The sequence below is a fragment of the Fusarium proliferatum genome (genome assembly GCF_900067095.1).
Source record: "Fusarium proliferatum ET1 genome assembly, contig: FPRO_scaffold012, whole genome shotgun sequence".
Taxonomy (NCBI): Eukaryota; Fungi; Ascomycota; class Sordariomycetes; order Hypocreales; family Nectriaceae; genus Fusarium; species Fusarium proliferatum.
The window spans coordinates 1,146,910-1,164,339 of record NW_022194801.1 but is presented as its reverse complement, the minus strand read 5'-3'; the positions used below and the strand labels follow the sequence as shown (position 1 = coordinate 1,164,339).

The window sequence follows — 17,430 nt, the reverse complement described above, 5'->3', positions numbered from 1 at the left end:
ATACGGGGACTATCTCTACAAAGTTTCAAGATTGGGAGAAGCATTCGTCATAATATGGACTATCTTGATGCTCTAGTAAAACACTACCCTCATTTGCTCTGCACGCTTATGAGCCGCTTGTTGATAGCCAACAGGATGGTATACAACGTCTCAATAGTCGCAACATCAATACCAAGCTCTCTCCCCTTCCTGACAGGATACCCCAAAATGGCCTCAACCTCCATCGGTTTACCATTCTCGTAATCTGTCCTCATACTGCTTCCAATAGGCGGCATCGCCAAAATCTTGTCCAGAAGCCGGTCAATCAGCCCATACTCCAAAGGAACACCAAGCGCATTAGCAACGTCGATAACCTCCTTCATAAGCTTTCTCGTCATGGGAGTCGACAGGTCTGAAGAACTGAGCCATGCATGCGTGTCCATCAGTGTAAGAGCCGTTAGTGAATTCCACGCCGCGTTCCAAACTACCTTCTCCCATCGTTGCACTTGGATGTTGGGAACGATTTGGAAGATGGTCTTGCCAATCGACAGAAGCGATTCGAACTGAGCAAGGTGCTGGGTATCCCGTGATGCGTCGCCCGCTTTGTTCGGGTACAACCCAACTTGCATATCCTCGGATGTCGTATGATTTATGAAACCAGGCTCTGGCTGCCTTGCACCAACCCATGTCTGCAGTCATTAGTAACGAGATGACAGGTCAAAGGAATGCACATACCACGCATGAGATGATGGTTGCACTCGGGAACTTTTCACGGAACGCATCCTCGTTGCCTACGCCGTTCTGGATGATGACAATCGAAGTGTTGTCACCAACGCCGGGGGCAATGTCACCAGCAGTGCTGAGTTGGTCGACGGCTTTGTTTGTGCAGATGATGAAGTCAAATTTTTGACCTGCTTCGGCGACGGTTCGAAAGACTATGGCCAGGATCAGAATGACTTCATGACGTTCTGATGTGATGCATACCCTTGTGAGGTTTCACGTGGTGCTTTCCATGGTTCTGGCTATCAATCGAGATGCCATTCGCAGAAACGGCTTCGAAGTTCGATCGGGCGACGACAGTCAGGTGAACATGTTCGCTACGGCTCAAAATGAAGGCATAAAATGAACCGATCCTCGGAAATGTCAGTCATGATCTGATCACAGTCAAAGTGAACATACGCTCCAAGGCCATAGACCAATACTTCCAACGGCTTGTCACTCATCTTCACAGTACGTCCTAAACGCGGGGTAATACAAGAAAGCAGGTCCAGAGATGTAAATACAAGGAAATGTCATCAAGTTCGCGAATGCTTTTCCGTTTTAAGTTTGACCCCTCACGCAGGATTTCCGGGGCCTCCATCGCCAAGAGCGTGGGGGTTCATCACCCAGACCTGAATTGCCGAGCATTTCCCCGGAGATTGTTTACCCCAGACTTCTGCCTTGATGGGATGCCAGAGTAGAGCGAGAACGACATGAGAACTTGGATAGCGATGGCATGTTGCAACCGAAAGGAGTGATCACAAGACCTTTGGACCATAATGATGCATTAAACTGCTGTATACTCTATTGTTTTACCACTCTCTAATACTGCCATCTGGACCATGGAATGTCTTACACTGCCATGGCTCTGTCTCTTTGGCAATCCTGATCACCATCTCTTCGTCAATCTCAATCCCCAAGCCGTAACCCGTCGGAGCCTTGACATGACCACCTTCTAGATCAAACACACTCGGATTCTTGAGATACGTCAGTAGATCAATGTCTCCAGCCTCGGTATTATAATGCATCCCCAAGCTCATCTCCAAAATAGCAAAGTTTGGTGATGACAGCGCCACCTGAACAGAAGCAGCGAATGCAACAGGTCCCAACGGACAATGAGGCGCAATCGCGACATCATAAGCTTCAGCCATAGTGGCTATACGCTTCGTCTCAGAAATACCGCCTGCGTGAGCGATGTCAGGTTGTAGAATATCGACACTTGAATCTTCTAGAAAGCGCTTAATATCCCATCGTGTATATAAACGCTCACCGAAAGCAATTGGGATAACAGTCTGGTCAGATAGCTTCTTGATAGCTTCAGGATGTTCAACCAGAATAGGCTCCTCGATGAACAGAGGCCTATGAGGTTCAAGAGCTCGAGCGAGCTGCTTCGCCATTGCTTTATGACATCTTCCGTGGAAGTCAAGCCCTGCGTCAAGACCTAATGCCTTGACCTGTTTGAGACGTTCGACGGTGCTGTCTAGGGCGGATGGGGAGTCAATCCATCCCAGGTCTTCGGTAGCGTTCATTTTGACGCATGTGAGGCCCTGCTCAAGGCGCTTCTTTCTACGTCTTGTTAGCTTAGAATCGGGACTGGAGCTGTTATTGCTTCTTACGCGGCTGCTTCTATATCTGATGGTCTATCGCCGCCGATCCAGCAGTAAACCTGGACTTTGTTCCTCACTTTGCCGCCGAGAAGCTCGTAGATGGGTACCTTCAAGTTGCGACCTGTCCCTGTAAGCTTCGAGGTTGCCCAATAGCGTGGTGTCTATAGCCACCTTTCAAATCCCACAATGCGATGTCAATGCCTGAGATGGCAGACATGAAGACTGGTCCGCCGCGGTAGAACCCATGACGCCAGAAGGTTTGCCAGATGTTTTCGATATCGCTACCACGTCAGTTAGATACAGTTCTTTTTGCCGCTCCAGGACAACAATGCTTACTTTGCTTCTTGTCCAATGATCCGTGGGATCATCTCATCCAAACACCCCTCAACAGCAAGGTCATGGCCCTCTAACGTAGCCTCACCCCATCCATACTGTCCATTCTCATCAACGACCTTGACCATTAGCCATCGCGGCTTAACACGGTAGTACTTGACAGAAGTGATCTTGGCCATCGTTGCTATACTTGTTTGCGACTGAGACTTGGCCAGACACGAATTTTCCCATCCTTTTAAACGTCATGACTCGGCTTCCCCGCCGACAACCTCTCGGCTAACACGACATCGTCAGATTTGACCCGGGAACCCCCACGCGTAAAACAGGTTCTGTGACCCCCACGAACTAAAGCACTACGTAAATCTGGGGTAACGAGCCGCACGATGCAGGGTTCCTTTGTATGCTGTGCGTCGGAGAAAACCGTGTTTTTCCACCATTGCTGGGTGGTCACGTTGGCATGAGCTCCATTACACCCAGAAACCTTGCTTGACCCCGAGTCAGTGACAGAAAGTGCCCCCGACTCTTCAAGCATGAAAGTACGCCGATGAACCGGGGATGTTTTTCTCAGAGCCTTGGTGTCATTACGCAAAGATGAATGGGACAGAGACCTGTATGAACATGTCGGTAGATATATAGTGATTGACTAACTCCTTGATGGGCATAGAGTATATAGTAAATTTCTGCTTCTGTAAGCTATCGCCCCATCCATCCACCATCAACAGTAACCAACTCCCCAGAAACATACAAACTTCCGCTCCCCGCCAAAAATACCGTAACTCCCTTGAAATCCTCAGGACATCCCCATCTCCCCGCAGGAATCCTCGACAAAATACTCTCAGCCCTCTTCTCATCATTAATCAGCGCCTCATTCATATCTGTAGCAACATATCCCGGCGCAACAGCATTCACATTAACACCCTGGCTCGCCCACTCGTTACTCAACGCCTTCGTAAGCTGTGCGATCCCGCCCTTTGCTGCTGCGTACGCGGGTACTGTGAGGCCGCCTTGGAAGCTGACGAGTGACGCGACGTTGATGATGCTGCCGCGATGGCCGCTTGCGTCGGGTTTGCGGGTTAGCATGTATGAGCCTAGGTCGCGGCATAAGGTCCAGACTGTGCGGAGGTTGACTTGGAGGACTTCGTCCCAGTCGCTCATGGGGAATTGATGTGCTGGGTGTCGTCGTTGGATGCCGGCGCAGGTGATTAAGATGCTGACGTCGTGACCATCGGCGAGGATGCGTTTGCTGAGATTCTCGACTTGTTCTTGATTGCTGAGGTCTGCGGTGTATACGAAAGCTTGTCGGCCAAGTTTCTCGATCAAGGCCTTTGTCTCGGTGTTTCTTTCGTCTCTCTTGATGGTTTCAGTTAGATTGGCAGGTCACAGCAACACAAGAGACTTACCTGAACCAAGATGATATCTGCGCCTGCTTCTGCAAGTGATAGGGCCATAGCCTGGCCGATGCCTCTCGTCCCGCCAGTAACAACGGCCTTACGGCCCTTCAATGAAAACAGAGATTCCAAGATGCTCATCATGATTGCAAGTGATTCAATACACTTTGTAAAGTCTGTGATGTGGTAAGTAGCCTAGAACTTCAATTGATTGTTCCTGATCAAATGACTGTCCACAAGCTACACCCCAGATTTAGACGCCGAACCAGTGTTGCGTCTAACCCCATAGAACTATGAAGTCAATAACTTGTCATCTCGTGTGACCCCCACGTCGGGCCGACTCTGCTGTCGGCTTTCCATCCGTGTCTAAACGATGATCATCTGCGGGGAAGAGTCTGGGGTAATCCTCTTTCCATGGCATTCTGGGCAGATTTGCATGTCGGGCAATAAACACGGGGGAGACAGTGAGCCTTGATCAGAAACGTGGGGGTTTACTGAGACGGGCGCAGGTACGGTTCAATGCCGTCGGTCCGTCGTCATTTTGAGGTTAGCTGAGATTTTAGTCGGAGCCGCTGAGGTGCTCGCGTTAGAGCGTGGGGGTAAGCCGATTGAGATTCTACATTCCTGCTAAGCCATGCGATCTAGGCGGTATGTGAACGAGGAGCTGCATGGGGCAGAACGAAGGTGACTGGCTATCCAATCATGATTTCCTTGTTCTTGCTGATCTCTTTGATCCCTAACCTGTACTTGGCTCCAGCGGGCAGCTCACTCAATGCTGTCAAAGGCGTACAACGCTTTGATACTAAACCAGGTCTCTAGAAAGTTGAGAGAAATATTCAATCCTCATTATGTAGGTTTGAACTGTGACATATTACTCTAAGGCTGGCTACTGGGATTGTCTCAACGCATCTGCTGGAGTTGACAATCGCTAAATGCTTAAACCATAGGATCAAATATTACTTATGAGGGAAACGATTATTATGTTTCAATCGACCGGTATCCATAAAGCTTACCCCTCACCATGACATTGTTGTCTTCATTGGCACTGTATTCTCTTTACAAGCCATGCTTAACTTCAACAACCTGTACTTACCCGTACCCAAGAAAGTGACAGCGAGAATTCTGACTTCGCATTTCCCTACCCTGCACAATCGTTAAGCTCACATACAGCTGCTATCGGTTTTCTCTTGGAACAGATAATAGTTTACAGTAGCAACGAGGGTAGTGTGAGTGTATGGAGCAAAAAGAGAATTTTCGTGCATTATGGCAGTCTTGGATTGCGACAGTTCCTCGGGTAGACTGTGTACCGCACCCAACAACTCGCGCACGCACGTCAAACATCTTCAGCTGTATCTAGAGGCTCCAGATGGTTCGATTTCTTCCAAGATCAACGATCAAATCTCTCAATCAGACAATGCGTGCCCCCAATGCAACATACCCGTTACAGCTTTCACATGCTTTTAATCCATCTCGCAACCATCAGCTTCTGCAGGGGGTAGACACTGGTAAGGCCACCTAACGCTGCACTGAAGAGAAACCCCTCTGATAAGCCGCAATTATGCGCATCTCCCATGGTTAAAGCTGGAATCATGAGGCTTTACTGTACATGTGAAATCTGAGACATGCACCATGCCGGGTCGACAGTCAACCAGGCTAAAAGCGGGTCAAAGCTCTCAGGCTCAGATCCGAATGGTCGCAGTGAACAGCAAAGAGAGATCTGAGATAACACAGCGGTCTAGATCGTATGAGAAGAATATCACAAGGGAAGACGGCTTTAGCAGCTGAAGACGAGGAGCGGCTTTTGAACGAGACCCCCACGTCAATTGCCGATGGGTGAGGTCAATTGCCAGGAACTTCGTCAGGAGCTTGGCTGTACTCCGTAGCGGTGTTGTGAACGGCTTTTAGGGCGTTTTCAGGGCGTTTTCAGCGAAGGGGCACTAAGTCCGCTCAAGCCACAGCGCTTGACAGGGCGGGAATTCAACACTGCCTCTGTCTGTCGGAACCTATCGCCAACACTGCAATGAAAGATGCAGTTCTCAACAATTTCGGGATCTGTCCAATTGCCGAAACAGATCAGATGCAAACAGCCCAGATCTTCCCCCACAGAAATTCTCCTTGCCATGCACAGTCACATTCCCTCAGGTTGACAGTCAACCACACCGCGGTACACTTCCGGCCACATTCCCCATATCTTCTCCGCATCGTCAACCCCCACGTGCCAATAATGACGTTGACCTCAACCATTCCGCTAAGCTGAGCTTGGCCTCGGCAATACAAACCACACGAACAATCAAGGTTTCGACCATGACTCGCCATTGCCTGCCCTTGGGGAGTAACGATCGACCATGTGGAATTGCACCGCTCGTCACAAACCCCGCTGCTGTCCACAAATCCCCCAGATTCTCGCTCTTCCCCAGACTCGCTTCTACTCGCGTGGGGGGGAACAAGCCTCTAAACTCTATGTCATTGACACTAACGGTCTTCCCGTGAAATAGCTAAAGGATAAGAAGGCCATTGTTTCTTCTCACTTTGAGATTTGCATTCCCCCATCCATTCATCACTCCCTCATTTGTATCAGCGGAGTTCAGCATAATGTCTACTTTCAAGGGCGACGATGCTCCCTCTCAACAACACGCCGAAGACGTGGAGTCCCAGATCGCGAAGCCAGATCTTCATCCTCAGAATGGTGACGCTGTCGCTCAGATGATCGGTGCTCAGCACATTGAAGTCACCGAAGAAGACGTGCGTTACCTCTCTCCCTCAACTCACCCTTCAACCGTCTAACTCTCATCTAGAATAAACGCCTCCGCCGAAAGACCGACAAACACGTCCTCTCCATCCTTGTCTGGGTCTACTTCCTCCAGATCCTCGATAAATCCGTCCTCGGCTACGGTGCAGTATGGGGCATGCGCGAAGACACCAACCTCAGTGGAAACGAATACTCAATGGTCTCCTCCATGGCGCCCATCGCACAGCTGGTCTGGCTGCCATTTTCCTCGTGGCTGATGGTCAAGATTCCTCATCGCATTTTTATGGCCAGTCTTGTGTTCGGCTGGGGTGCTGCGCAGACGTGCATGGCCGCTTGTACTACCTACCAGGGCCTTCTTGCGACGCGTTTCTTGCTGGGTTTGTTTGAGGCTGCGTGCTTGCCTCTGTTCTCGGTCATTACGTCGCAGTGGTATAGACGCGCTGAGCAGCCGATGCGTGTGGCTTGTTGGTATGGAACGAATGGCCTAGCGAATATGTTTGCTGCTGCGCTTTCCTTTGGTCTGGGCCAGATCAACGGCTCGCTTGCATCGTGGCGTATTCTCTTCCTCTTCGCTGGCCTCATCACCGTTATCACAGCGCCAGTTGTATACTTGGTCCTTGACAACGACATTCCGTCTGCGCGCTTCTTGACCGAGCACGAGAAGCTTCAAACCATCGAGCGTCTGCGTGCCAATCAGACTGGTACTGGAAGTCGCAACTTTATCTGGAAGCAGGCTTTCGAGGCCCTCATTGAACCAAAGACTTGGCTCTTCATCAGCATGGCTTTGTGTCTCAATGTCACTGCCGCTGTAACCAACACCTTTGGTCCTATCATCGTTGGTGGCTTTGGCTTCGATAAGGGCGTTACATCACTTCTCAACATTCCTTTCGGCGCCGTACAACTCCTCGTTATCTTCCCCGCCTCATACCTCGCACACCGATACCGCGTCAAGTCCATCTTCCTCATCGCCGTCATGCTTCCCGTCCTCGCAGGCGCAGTCATGCTTCACCAACTCAACCGCGATCACGTCGCTCCTCTCCTCGCGGCATACTACATGCTCGCCTTCCTCTTCGGTGGTAACCCTCTCATCGTATCCTGGATGATCTCCAACATTGCTGGTACCACTAAGAAATCGGTCATCATGTCACTGTACAACATTGGTGTTTCAGCTGGCAACATCATTGGACCTTTGCTCTTCAGCTCCAAGGATGCGCCGTACTATAAGCCTGGTCTTACCAAGACTATGGGTATTACTGGTGCTTTGATTGGTGTTATCCTTTTGCAATTGGTCAATCTTATGTTCTTGAACAAGATGCAAGAGAGGAAGAGGGTCAATAACGGAAAGCCTGCCAAGATTAGGGATTTGAGTATGGAGCATCACTATGTGGCGAATGCTCAGGATAATGATGAGGATGGTTTGGGACAGAATGCCTTCATGGATCTCACTGATTCCAAGAACGATGAGTTTGTCTATGTCTACTGAGTGTCGACGCAAGGTATTCAATTAAATAGGAGTTACTATAGCGTGTTAATTTATGTGTTTAATGACTTTTTTTTTCTCTCGATGGATACATAAGAATATTCTGGCCACATAAGCTTGCTTTCGATGTTCACAGGTAGTACATCGTGTGTGATTTAAACTTCGTGTACTTTCGAGCCTCCGACTCTTCGCTCAGTGTAGATGCAACCGGGACTAGGCCAAAGTCGACGTCTCGCTTACAAAACCCTCACCTTTTGGGAGCTGCTGAGGTCCTCGGGTGCAATGTACGCCACTTCATTTGCTAGTTTCAAGTTACTTTGGCCTTAGATACATTCCTGGAGGCTGGCCGCGAGCAGCAATAGGGTCACGGTTGAGTACTAAGTCTATCTCGGTATGAAAGGATTCACCGATAGTTGAACTTGCAACAAGGCGAACAAACACCAAAAAGAACAAAAGCGCATCGAATATGATAGATGTACTAAGGGTATACCATTTGACTATATACTCCATGAACCTCGTAAACTACTAATCATGAAACCTTCTCACAATCGACCCATGTCAATCGTAGTAAATCATTTCAGCACCGGCACCTCACTACCTAGGCCCAACGTTACGGCATAATGTGCTTATAGAGACATTTAATCGGAGTTGAAGGTCAGTTCAGCACGCTCAATAATAGGCGGGGGCTTGACAATATTCTTCTTGCGGAGGATGTGTCGCTTGAAGAAGTATGGAAGCCAAACCCTTGTCTCGTAAGAGATGAACTGCTTGGTAGGGACAGAAAAGACCTCTGATAGATCATTAGTAACTGCTTGACGATATTGGGCTTTGGTGACTTACGGTCAAGTTCTTCGAGGGTGAGTTGCTTGGTCTCGCGGACGAAGCAAAAAATCATGCCCCAGGCAATCAAGTTGAGTCCAGCGTAGAAGCCGACTATGATATGTTAGTCAATGCCGAATGTGATCAAAGGTAATGAAAACGTACAAGCTCCAGTGGGAGTCATGGCATTAGTCATTCGGGGGAATGTAAGACCGAGGACACCAGCTATGGATGTGTTAGTGAAATACAATTGACGAGGTTCTGGAGATTTACCAAAGGTGTTGTTGATGCAGACAGCCCAGGCCATACCCTGCTCACGCTGGATGGTGGGGAATACTTCTGCAGAGTATTGGAAAGCAACAGGGCCTTCTCCGAGGGAGTAGGCGATGGTGAAGAGGTACACGAAGCTACAATATTAGCAGGTGAACATTTGATGAATGGGGTAAGAAACTTACAGAACCACGGGACCAATCTGAGCGCCACGGCTGCCGCTGTGATTGAGGAGAGATAGACCAGCGGCCAACAAGAACACACACATGAAAGGGAAGGTCTAAATCATGTTAGAAGATATACATGAAATTCAGTTTCGATGACTTACGATAAGACAAAGAGTTCGTCGTCCCTTGGTGTCGATGAGGAACAAGGTGGGAATAGTGGCGATGACCTGAATAGCACCGTATCCAAGAGAGGCGTACAAGGCCTGGACAGCTGTGTAGCCAGCGTTTCGGAAGATGGTGGAGCTGTAGAACGAAATGACTGAGATCGTTAGCTATTGAAACATCACAGAGAGAGAATGACTTACTGTTGATACCGCACATCTGCTGCGCAATCATGACAGTAGAAGCACCATAGTTCGCGCGCCTGATGCGAGGCACAGCAAAGCAATCCCATAAACGCTGGAAATAACCCGCACCCCTCGCAACAGTCAATTCCTCCTCATAAATAATCCACGAGTAGTAAAAGTCCCTAGCAGCAATGATATCATGGGCTCTCAGCCTCTGCATCGATCTGAACCCCTTAGCATGCTTCCCATGCTTCATCAACCAACGCGGCGACTCGGGGCAGAAAAAGATACCAATACCGAGGAGGAACGAGGGGATAAAGGCAGAGCCGAGCTGCAGGCGCCAGGAGATTCTACCGGTGTCCTTGACGATGACGTTGGCGCAGAAGCCGAGAAAGATGCCGACGACGACCCAGAGCTGCCAGAACATGACGAGGGCGCCGCGGACGCGGGCGGGTGCCATCTCGGCGGAGTAGATAGGGACGGTGGCGTTTTTGGCGCCGATGCCGATGCCCATTACGAAGCGCACAGCGAAAAGCTCTTGCCAGGAGTGGGTGAAGCCGGAGGCGATGGGGGTTGCGGTGAGACAGCATGCCGTGATGAAGATTTCACCGCGACGACCGAAGTAATGGTTCAGCGGATCAACGATGAAAGCGCCACTGCACTCGTTAGCATTGCTCCAACCCAACTGAAGCGTAGGGAATTGTAGTCAGTGAACCTACATCAAACCAGCCGTCAAGAAGATAATCGAGTTGACCAGTCCAACAATCCATTGATCACGAACACTATTCTCCTCATCGAGCCCGAATTCCTGGGGAAAGGACAAGTTGGCACCGTTGGAACCAGTCTGATCCCAACCCTGAGTCGCAGCACCAATGGCGCACAGTGAGATAGAGTACCAGAGCATCTTGGGTCCGTGCCACTTATGATCGCGCTCGTATTCAAGGGCTTGACGCTCATCTTCCTTGAGCTCCTTGACCATGTTGAATTGCTCTTGGTCGCGGGCGACGAGGGCGGCGCGGGAGAAGAGCTCTGCGTGTTCGGACATGCCGTGGGTTTCGGCGAAAACACGCGCATCGTGGGCTGCTTGTTCAGGTGTGACGCGCTGCAAATTTCAATGTTAGTAATTGAAGATAAATTGTATACACCAATTGAAGTGATGGGTGAGTTTCAGATCAATTGAGTTGGGGGTCATCATCGCCGAGCTTCTTGGCGATTTGGCTAAGAAGGCTCGGCGATGAGCCAAGAGATCGCCAAGCGTACCTTGAGTGGGTTCTCCACGATGTTCACGGCAGTCGAACCACGACGGCCTGTAGCACTGGGCGGTACATGGCCAAGGCCATTCTTCTCATTGTGAGATGCCTCAGGGACATCAGGGCCCAATTCCTTGTTATCCATTGTGAAAGTGAGTCTTGGATGCTAAAGATGGAAGAAAGTGTGAAGGACTGAAGAGCCAAGAAAAAGGACAGAGGCCAAGGGTAGGTTAAATAACTTGGCAATTGAGAATGCGGGTGAGACCTGGGGCGGATGAGTTTGGATAGGATCATCGCTCATCCCCGGTTCATCCCCATCTTGTGAGCCAGTCCAAGGATGAGGAGGATGGGTGGGCGGGCGTTTAAGCGTATCCACCACATGCAACCTTTGGATATATCTGACCACCAGAATTTGGAGATGGGCTTGGGAATTGTGGAAACGTTAAGGTTATTGTCTCGGAATGAACCAGGGGCTCTCTCTTTACTCTCTTGTCTGGGGTTGCACTGAATGCTCCGATGTTAGACACGGGAGTTGACGGGGTAACTTTCCATTCCAACGGATGATTCCATCCTTCACAGTATCTCACAATCACAATGAACACCAGCATTGAAGAACAAGTGTCAATGTCTTATTAGAGTCTCACGCATGGGAGCAGTATCAATGGTAACGATCTCAACTCACCTCCTCTTTTTCCCCATGGAGATCCCTCATGAAAATTGGAGAAGCTCTCTCCGCTCCAACGAATCATCTCGACCTCTCCACGTGCTAGCAAAAAGCCGCTGAGCACCTTGAAATTTGGGGTCTGGGGATTTTGCGGGCAGAAAACACGATACGTACCGATTAATTCGGCTGCCTAAACGTCATCGGATAAGCGGCACATATGACGTAGTGGAGACACTTGCCAAGGCATCCATATTCTTCCCCTTCCAAGTGGAGATGTCCTCCAGGCATCCAAATAAAAAATACAGAGCTCCGTCCTAGCGCTCCCAATTTGCAGCCATTTTAAATGATTTATTGTTTTATGGTCTGAGAATGACTTTGTTGAGAAAATATCCCTCAAGTCTAGACGCTCGTAGCTACAAAACTTTGATCAATCTGCCGTTGGGAAAAACTTGCTCTTGACTACCGTATGTGCAGTGTAACATCACCGAGACATGCGCTAAACTGTAATGGTAGAATGCTCTGTGAGAATGAGACCATCGACGCTCGTTTTTGCCATTTTGAGAGAGTTGGTGCGACGGTGGAATAAGGGTGCCTAAACGGAACGATCGGCCTTGTTTGTGTCTTGGCTTGTACGAGTTCTTCGGGACCGATCTGGCTGAGAGAGCGTTGGTGAGATGGCGGGGTTTTAGACTGGCCCTATTGTTTGTTGAAATGCGGAGATGGAATGAACAACGCCTGATGATCTTGATCAACACATTTCAATTCATTAGTGTTCGATAACGGGCGTTGATCACGTCTGTCATCTGACTGTGTTGGTGTTTGGTCACTAATTGGGCAAAGACTCACTCCATCAACACTCCATCTCTGACCCACGATCATCATCCCCGGATTGTCGCTGGTCCATGACCCCCGGATTATCAACACGATACCCTCAGACATTCGCGATCTTCGCCAGGATAGTAATACCACAAATACTACTGTGATACTCGATCTTGCATTGTCTCATGTCAAAAAATCAGGCAGCCGAGCTGTATCAGACCCTTTGCACCGCAACCTTAAATTAAGCTTATGGGTATAAAGTGGCTGCACCCTCCAGCCGCACTCTTCTATGTGACTAACACCCAATGCTTTTGCAGTAACTTATTAGAGAAATAATTGAGGGCATCGTCAAAGAAACGACGTCACCGGGAATACTGCCACTTTTACGCCCGCCCTTTCATTGTTGCTTGATCTGTCACGCACGCTTGGCAGAACCCCACTACGTCATAGCCTCGCAATTATTCCCGCTTACATCCTCTTGAGCAAATACCAGCCTTGAAAATAAACAAAACACATGAGCTCTCATGCAAGCTTCAGAGTTAGGCATCGCCAAACCAATGAATACACCCTTGTTAACAGCTGCAGCCACGGCACCTGCAAATATCGCATTACCGCCCAACAACGCAAGTCGTCGTATAATAATGAGCCCAACTAACATGCAATGATGCATAGCTGCCTAATGCAGGATACAAAATTGAGGCTTCCGCTGCGACTGTGTAGTTACGCTATTATCTAAGTAGTCTCATGGGCACCTTTGATTTCTACAACAATTCCTTCTCCGTGATTTCTTGTCTCTCACTGCACTATTTGCTGTTACCATGGCGTCTAAAACGAATTCCGAGTGCTTGCTTAATACTACAGAATGCTTGTTGCAGACTGTCGCAAGTATCCTCACCGAAATCCAGCAGCAGAACAGTGAATATAACTGGGATCCTCTCACATTTACATTCACGGCTATCATAGGCATTATTGCCATTGCTTTTGCGGCTTTAACAGCCTTTCAAGCCTTTTTAACTGCCGGTCCTGGCCGTACTAAATCTGGCGCTTATGCCATCGGTCCATGGTCGCAGCGCAATTATCGCAAGTTCGACTTGGCTGAGATGCGATTTCGGACTACCTCTTCCACTCCAATTTTCACGGCTGAGTCCCTTGATTTTAAGCTTTTGAAAGGACCAACCGAGGACTTTATCAGTAGTCATGAAAAGCCAGGTGGACTTAGGAAAGGACAAGAAGATTACTTTCCGGCAACATGGCTTGCTTTTTTAACACACCTTTCCCTAGATTATACGAAGGCTTGGAAACATGTGAAGCTTACCGGAGCGGACTTTATCCCTTCGGAGTTCTCGGCTGTCCCAGCATATGGCTCAATCAGATTTGTCACAACTCTGGCTATGGTTCTCTCGCGGGGACTTGGTCGCCTAACCATCGATCGAGAATCTGGCTTACCAAGGGTTCGCGATACTTCCTTCAATCTTATATTTCGGCAACATCCATTGTTGGGCGCTATTGGATTTTTCGAGAAATATGGGAAGATGGGCTCCAAGTATTCTTGCGAGCACAGCGAGATACACAGACGATTACTTGAAACCCACGGTCAAATGAATATCCCCAAATTCAACCACATGGATCATCTAGACGGCAGACTGATTGAGATGGGCAACCTACTTACTTTTAGTGATTTTTATGGTGAAAAGATCAGTAGACTTTTCATGAAAAGTGTACAACGGACCTGCCCCCATCACAATGACGAGCCAAAATCAGCATGCCTCAACTTGTCTGATTATTTGGAGGGCTTCCATCCTGACTTTTTCACGAAAGGTCCTCTCTACTTACTGATGGCATATATCCCAAATCCGGCTTTCCTTCCGATTTTGTTTCCGTATAAGAAGGCCAAACTCCGCGAACGCCTTGATACTCTTTTACTCCAAAGCCGGTTTTGGGGCTTAAAATCCCTGGCTTCTTGCGACATTTTCCCTAACCTATCAGCGAATCATGCCAACAGCATGCTTGATATGACCAAAGCTGCTAATTCCTGGGTCAAGTCAACAATAAATCCCAATATGAAAGAGCTTTCACTGGGAGAGAAAGCCTGCCAGCATTCCTCAGTGTACCTCAACAAGAGCTCTACTATAGATCGCGAATACAATGAGGAGTCTAGAGAGGTTCAGGAGTTACTTTCGAAGGAAGTGGAAATTATCGATTCATGGTTAAGCCAAATTCAGTCCCAAGTCCCGTGCAGAAAGCTCACATTGAGTGTCATTGGGGATGGGATCCGACAAGTCATCGACGCTGTTCACCAGCAGCGCATTTCCGAGGTCGTGTCTCCCGCCAAGGACGCAACAAAGCTGCCCAGTCGTTGTATCCTAGCAAATAAACTTGGCTGTTTCTTGGAGGCAATTGAAGAACCCGGCATCTTGAATTGTCTCTATACAGTTGGGTGTGAATCCTCAGTAAAGTCTCCTGGGGCTATCAGACGTGACACATCTGAAGGTCTTAAGAAGATAAGGGATATGTGGCAAACAGAAGAATCTTCAATGGAGGATATCGTTAATAGCACCGATGATGACGCTGACGGTGGTCAAGAGTACAAGAGTTACGCATGGAAGCTACCTGATGTAATCAATCACCCACTGGATGACGTCCTTATCTATCGTGCGGTTTTGATAACCCTGGTGTATTCCTTAAGCAATGATACCAGCGCTTTGATGGATGAAGACTTAGGGCTAATTGTCCCAATTATATAATAAATGTTTAAAGGGAGTAGTGACCTTGAGGCTAGTTCTTATTCTAACAATATCTACATAATTTTAAATCCTATACTGCAAGGTATATTATGCCCCAGGGAATCAAATACGTCTGGGTGCGATCACGTAGCTATTGCTTGACAACCTATCGGCAACTGTGTAACGACTCGAGTGGATACACACTTAAATCAGATTGGAACTAGCTTTCTCAGCTCAGTCAAGAGAAAATTCTTTCGGCTGAGGCTGACTGTATCAGGCCCTAAACGAAGATTTCTCTCAAACAGTTGGACTATACTCACAGGCTTTTAAGTTGGTATTCTTATTGAGAATGAGTATAACCTGCAGCCAGAATTCACAGATAAGGCGAATAGATACGTGAGTGTACTAGTCAGGATCAGGTAAGAGGTGTCATTAACTGAAGCGATAGGATTGCTTACTCAGACACCCTGATACCGGAAACTTATGTACTTCTGCGATATCGTAAGCGGATACATCGCGGAAACATTTGACGTAGCTGTATATCAGACCCATTACTGCCCATCTCCAATGTCCACAAATATCTTGAAAAGAGCCAACATTTCAGTCCAGAAGTCCTAACTACTGCCGTCAGCCACATCATGAATGCCCCAGAGTCCGGTCGAGCCTTCTCGCCCAAGCAGGCATTGAAGCCTACACCAGAGCTCTATGGTGAGATCGTCGGTGATAGTATGGAACAACTCGCTGCTGCTTCTTTATCCTGTGTGGGATCTTTCGATGATCCCAAAGTCAACTTTCACGATGTTGGATGTGGCCTCGGAGCCGGTACCCAAGCTATCATGAGTTCGAAGCAAGGCGATATTACCATCAAAGGAACCGACATAAACGACGATGTGTTGAAAATATACCGACAGAACATAGCTAAAAGCCAGTGGCCTGCCGAGGGTCTGAAGATGGACGCGTCGAACCTTGAATTTCCCAATGAGACGTTCACTCACTGCATTGGCAACGCGTTGTTATTTGTTCTCCCAAATGACGGCATCGACGCTATCAAGGAGATGCACCGCACCTTGAAGCCTGGTGGTGCTGCCATTCTCAACTCATGGGCTCGCACGCCAACTCTTCCCGCTATCCATGCAGCGGCGAAAAAGACTCGACCGGCTGGTACGCCTCTGCCGCGAGAAGGGCTGGACAAATGGGAAGACAGAGACTTTTTGAATAATGTCATAATCAAGGCAGGCTTTGAAGAGGAGAAAGTGAAATTATTCCAAAAGGATGTTCATGTTACCATCGGCGATCTTAGGCGTTTTGCGACGATGATATGGAGCTTTATTGGGGGGACTTCGAAGGTGGGATGGCTTGAGTCGGATGAGGAGAACTGGGATATAGCTGTTGATGCAGTCGTGGAGACGCTGGTTGAGACGGAAGAGTATGAGAAGCTCGAGGATGGGAGGAATAAGATCATGTTTCAGGCTCATGTTGCCGTTGCTACCAAGTAGATCATGGGAAGCTAGGACTTTACTGCTGAATCAACTACGCCCATCTGCTTCGGGAGGAAGAAATAGCAGCTATTCATACAACTCACTTGATTGCAGAGACAGTTTAGAATAGTTATTGTATGCCATTATGTCGTCAATTAATTCTCCCTATTTGCGAAAGCGCCTGTATCTCTTCTGATCTCCTCCTTGCCTTGGGTTCCACCTCGACCACCAGGCTTTCCGGTAACAGACTGAGGAATATCGTGGCCCGTCGCACTGATTCCCTCGCCGACTCCAAACTCGCGGCCTTCGGAAGCTGAAAGTACAGCGTTGTCTGCTGCACCAGCCAAGTCGGAAGAGCCAAGACCGCCTGCGGCCTCACCATCGCGCTGATGAGGGTTGGGGACGGATTTGATCGTGTCTTGCTTCCCAGCATCGCCAGGAACTGGGATTCATGTTAGGGCTGTGAGTGAATCTCATTTGACGGAAGGGACTGACTGGATGTGCCATCCTTGGCCATATCGAACAGATCGCCGCCTTTTTTGGAATCAGACATGATGTAATTGGGTACCTCAGCGTTTGAATATAGCTTTTATTGATA

General features: G+C 48.7%; 8 protein-coding genes across 8 annotated transcripts; 3 read left to right on the top strand and 5 right to left on the bottom strand.

Moving 5' to 3' along the window:
• Nucleotides 1–89: 89 nt before the first annotated feature.
• FPRO_13507 (putative ketopantoate reductase family protein) lies at nt 90–1,202 on the bottom strand (the record flags this gene model as incomplete). The annotated part of the gene is made up of 4 exons (XM_031222967.1): nt 90–668; nt 715–914; nt 964–1,112; nt 1,159–1,202. 4 exons carry the CDS (start codon nt 1,200–1,202, stop codon nt 90–92), a joined length of 972 nt encoding a protein of 323 aa, XP_031088373.1.
• Nucleotides 1,203–1,550: 348 nt separating this feature from the next.
• Nucleotides 1,551–2,857, bottom strand: FPRO_13506 (putative starvation sensing protein rspA; the record flags this gene model as incomplete). The annotated part of the gene is made up of 4 exons (XM_031222966.1): nt 1,551–2,304; nt 2,355–2,466; nt 2,517–2,626; nt 2,682–2,857. 4 exons carry the CDS (start codon nt 2,855–2,857, stop codon nt 1,551–1,553), a joined length of 1,152 nt encoding a protein of 383 aa, XP_031088372.1.
• Nucleotides 2,858–3,371: 514 nt separating this feature from the next.
• FPRO_13505 (uncharacterized protein) lies at nt 3,372–4,207 on the bottom strand (the record flags this gene model as incomplete). The annotated part of the gene is made up of 2 exons (XM_031222965.1): nt 3,372–4,028; nt 4,079–4,207. 2 exons carry the CDS (start codon nt 4,205–4,207, stop codon nt 3,372–3,374), a joined length of 786 nt encoding a protein of 261 aa, XP_031088371.1.
• Nucleotides 4,208–6,658: 2,451 nt separating this feature from the next.
• FPRO_13504 (uncharacterized protein) lies at nt 6,659–8,298 on the top strand (the record flags this gene model as incomplete). Its single annotated transcript, XM_031222964.1, has 2 exons — nt 6,659–6,808; nt 6,862–8,298. The coding sequence occupies 2 exons, from the start codon at nt 6,659–6,661 to the stop codon at nt 8,296–8,298; spliced, it is 1,587 nt and encodes a 528-aa protein (XP_031088370.1).
• Nucleotides 8,299–8,933: 635 nt separating this feature from the next.
• FPRO_13503 (uncharacterized protein) lies at nt 8,934–11,293 on the bottom strand (the record flags this gene model as incomplete). The annotated part of the gene is made up of 9 exons (XM_031222963.1): nt 8,934–9,085; nt 9,136–9,228; nt 9,280–9,339; nt 9,388–9,521; nt 9,570–9,664; nt 9,713–9,870; nt 9,917–10,554; nt 10,618–11,000; nt 11,159–11,293. 9 exons carry the CDS (start codon nt 11,291–11,293, stop codon nt 8,934–8,936), a joined length of 1,848 nt encoding a protein of 615 aa, XP_031088369.1.
• Nucleotides 11,294–13,449: 2,156 nt separating this feature from the next.
• FPRO_13502 (uncharacterized protein) lies at nt 13,450–15,375 on the top strand (the record flags this gene model as incomplete). Its single annotated transcript, XM_031222962.1, has 1 exon — nt 13,450–15,375. One exon carries the CDS (start codon nt 13,450–13,452, stop codon nt 15,373–15,375), a length of 1,926 nt encoding a protein of 641 aa, XP_031088368.1.
• A 617-nt stretch (nt 15,376–15,992) lies between these two features.
• FPRO_13501 (uncharacterized protein) lies at nt 15,993–16,850 on the top strand (the record flags this gene model as incomplete). The annotated part of the gene is made up of 2 exons (XM_031222961.1): nt 15,993–16,062; nt 16,102–16,850. 2 exons carry the CDS (start codon nt 15,993–15,995, stop codon nt 16,848–16,850), a joined length of 819 nt encoding a protein of 272 aa, XP_031088367.1.
• A 137-nt stretch (nt 16,851–16,987) lies between these two features.
• FPRO_13500 (uncharacterized protein) lies at nt 16,988–17,385 on the bottom strand (the record flags this gene model as incomplete). Its single annotated transcript, XM_031222960.1, has 2 exons — nt 16,988–17,274; nt 17,328–17,385. 2 exons carry the CDS (start codon nt 17,383–17,385, stop codon nt 16,988–16,990), a joined length of 345 nt encoding a protein of 114 aa, XP_031088366.1.
• Nucleotides 17,386–17,430: the final 45 nt, after the last annotated feature.